The sequence below is a fragment of the Nansenia antarctica genome (assembly GCF_963989245.1).
Source record: "Nansenia antarctica genome assembly, chromosome: 1".
NCBI classification, from domain to species: domain Eukaryota; kingdom Metazoa; phylum Chordata; class Actinopteri; order Argentiniformes; family Microstomatidae; genus Nansenia; species Nansenia antarctica.
The window spans coordinates 71,034,496-71,036,995 of NC_137674.1; the positions used below are offsets into that span (position 1 = coordinate 71,034,496).

General features: G+C 50.3%; 1 protein-coding gene across 2 annotated transcripts in view; it reads left to right on the forward strand.

Annotated features, from left to right (window-relative positions):
* furina (furin (paired basic amino acid cleaving enzyme) a) overlaps nucleotides 1–2,500 on the forward strand; it is a 118,027-nt gene that overhangs the window by 109,950 nt on the left and 5,577 nt on the right. For both annotated transcript variants that reach the window (XM_080541339.1, XM_080541338.1), the window contains exon 15: nucleotides 1,355–1,483. In XM_080541339.1, coding sequence (XP_080397465.1) covers nucleotides 1,355–1,483 — 129 coding nt within the window. The remainder of the gene's footprint in view (nucleotides 1–1,354; nucleotides 1,484–2,500) is intronic.

Consider the following 2,500-nt stretch of genomic DNA (forward strand, 5'->3'; position numbering starts at 1 on the left):
GTGTCTCTCTGTGTCTCTCTGTGTCTTTCTGTGTCTTTCTGTGTCTCTCTGTGTCTCTCTGTGGCTCTCTATGGCTCTCTGTGTCTCTCTCTGTCTCTCTCTGTCTCTCTCTGTCTCTCTGTGTCTCTCTGTGTCTCTCTGTGTCTCTCTCTGTCTCTCTCTGTCTCTCTCTGTGTGTCTATGTGTCTCTCTGTGTCTCTCTCTGTCTCTCTGCCTCTCAGTGGCTCTCTGTGTCTCTACACCCCCGCTCCTAAATCAGCCTCATTAAACCACCGGGAGGAAATCAGGTCAGGGGAGTGGGGCCCTGCGCTTGCCCAGGATAACCCAGCTAACTCAGACTAATCCAGCCTATACCAGCCTAACCCAGACTAACCCAGACTAACCCAGGCTAAACCAGGCTAACCCAGGCTAACCCAGACTAACCCAGACTAACTCAGGCTAACCCAGCCTAACCCATTTTAACTCAGACTAACCTAGACTAACCCAGACTAACTCAGACTAACCTAGACTAACCCAGTCCTAACCCAGGCTGACCCAGGCTAACCCAGACTAACCCAGACTAACCGACTAACCCAGACTAACTCAGACTAACTCAGACTAACCCAGGCTAACCCAGACTAGCCCAGACTAACTCAGCCTAACCCAGACTAACTCAGACTAACCTAGACTAACCCAGACTAACCCAGGCTAACCCAGGCTAACCCAGACTAACCCAGACTAACCCAGTCTAACCCAGGCTAACCCAGACTAACCCAGGCTAACCCAGCCTCAGAGAAATGCCAAGGCCTCCCCGCCTGGTCACGCTTCTTCTCTTTATTTCTCTCGTTCTGTCTTTTACCTCTCTTTCTCATTCTCTCTCTCTCTCTCTCTGTGTGTCTCTCTCTCTGTGTGTGTGTGTGTGTGTCTCTCTCTCTCTCTCTCTGTGTATGTGTCTCTCTCGCTCTCTCTGTGTATGTGTCTCTCTCTCTCTCTCTGTGTATATGTGTCTCTCTCGCTCTCTCTCTGACTCCCCTCTCCTCTCTTTTACGTATCCCCCGCTCTCCCCTCTCAGTCCAGTGATTTAAGAGCGCGGCCCCCCGTGCCAAAGACTCGGTTAAATAACGGGTCCGCAGAGAAACATGGAGAAACATAAAGTTCTGTCCGTACATTCACGGTTACTTCTAGGAATCATTTTCCGTCGTCCCCCTCCAGGAAATCCAAGAATCTAAAACAAGATGAGGGAGAGAGGCTGCAATTACAGAACCACCCCTGAAGAGAGCCAAAGCCATGCTGCGTAGGCTACGCTTCTACTTCGCTGATTTGTGTCTAACTTTCTCTCTCTCTCTCCCTCCCTCCTCCTCCTCCGTCCCCCTAGGCACTCTGACCCAGTTCACCCTGGTCCTGTTTGGCACGGGCTCGGACCCGTCCACCTCGTCAGACAAGGACCTGTCCCAGTCCAGCAATGGCAGCTGTAAGACCCTGGACCTCAGACAGATCTGCCTCGGTAAGACCGCCTCCACGCCCGCTAGGCGGTTAGCCTCCACACCCGCTAGCCGGCTAGCCTGTGTGATATAATAATAATAATAATTCATTGTATTTATATAGCGTTTTTCTGGGGCTCAAAGACGCTGACAATATGGGAAAAATAGAAAACACAGAAACAACAAGCAACAGATGACATGACCACATAGAACGCAGAGTTAACGAACAGGCACAGGGAACAATTAACACAGCAATGTCCAGGCGGGGGAGGGGGGGTGGCAGGGTTAGGGGAGATGGTTAGGGGTAGGGAAGTCTATTGATATTACATACTGGCCATAACACCGTACGAGATGAGTGTGCTCAATATTTCAAGATCTTGAGATATGTTATGAGAGGTGTTATGGCTCAGTTTAGGTCAAACCCCTAGATTAAAGACGAGGAGAGACACAGGAACACACTGACCCCTACAGGCTCCCTGGGGTAACTACCTAAAGTAGAGTGTGTTTTGTAACGAAATTAGAATCTCGACTCGTTTCTTAAGGTCGTCAGTCGTCTCCGTCCAATGTCGTCGTTACGTTGTTAGTGATGCGGTTTCTTTTTGCGACGTTGAGTGTGTCGCTGGGCTTCTCCTCAGAGACGGAGAACCCGAGAAAAGGTTCATTTCTGTTTTAACATCCCGTGGCGTTCAGAGAGCGGGATGTTTGGTTGGCGGTATCTAAAGGGTATATTCAGAAACGGGCAAACTTGTAACTCGAGACAAACTTGTCCCAGAGCCCCATCAACCCCCCCTCCCCCCCACCAGGACAATATCTCCCCCATATTTACATAGTTATCTAGTTTGAACAGAAATATAGAAACAGTAACATGTTCATGGTGAGGTGGGTTGGTTGCTCATGGTTGTGATGTCGTCTTGATCAAGGCCTGCTGGCAGCCATAGCCTCAGCTGTGTGACGGACGCCTCTCTGGGACGCCCATCTGAGGTAAACAACTGTGTGTCACAAACCCTGTCCCCTTCCCGTGCTCTGATTGGCTAGCGTGG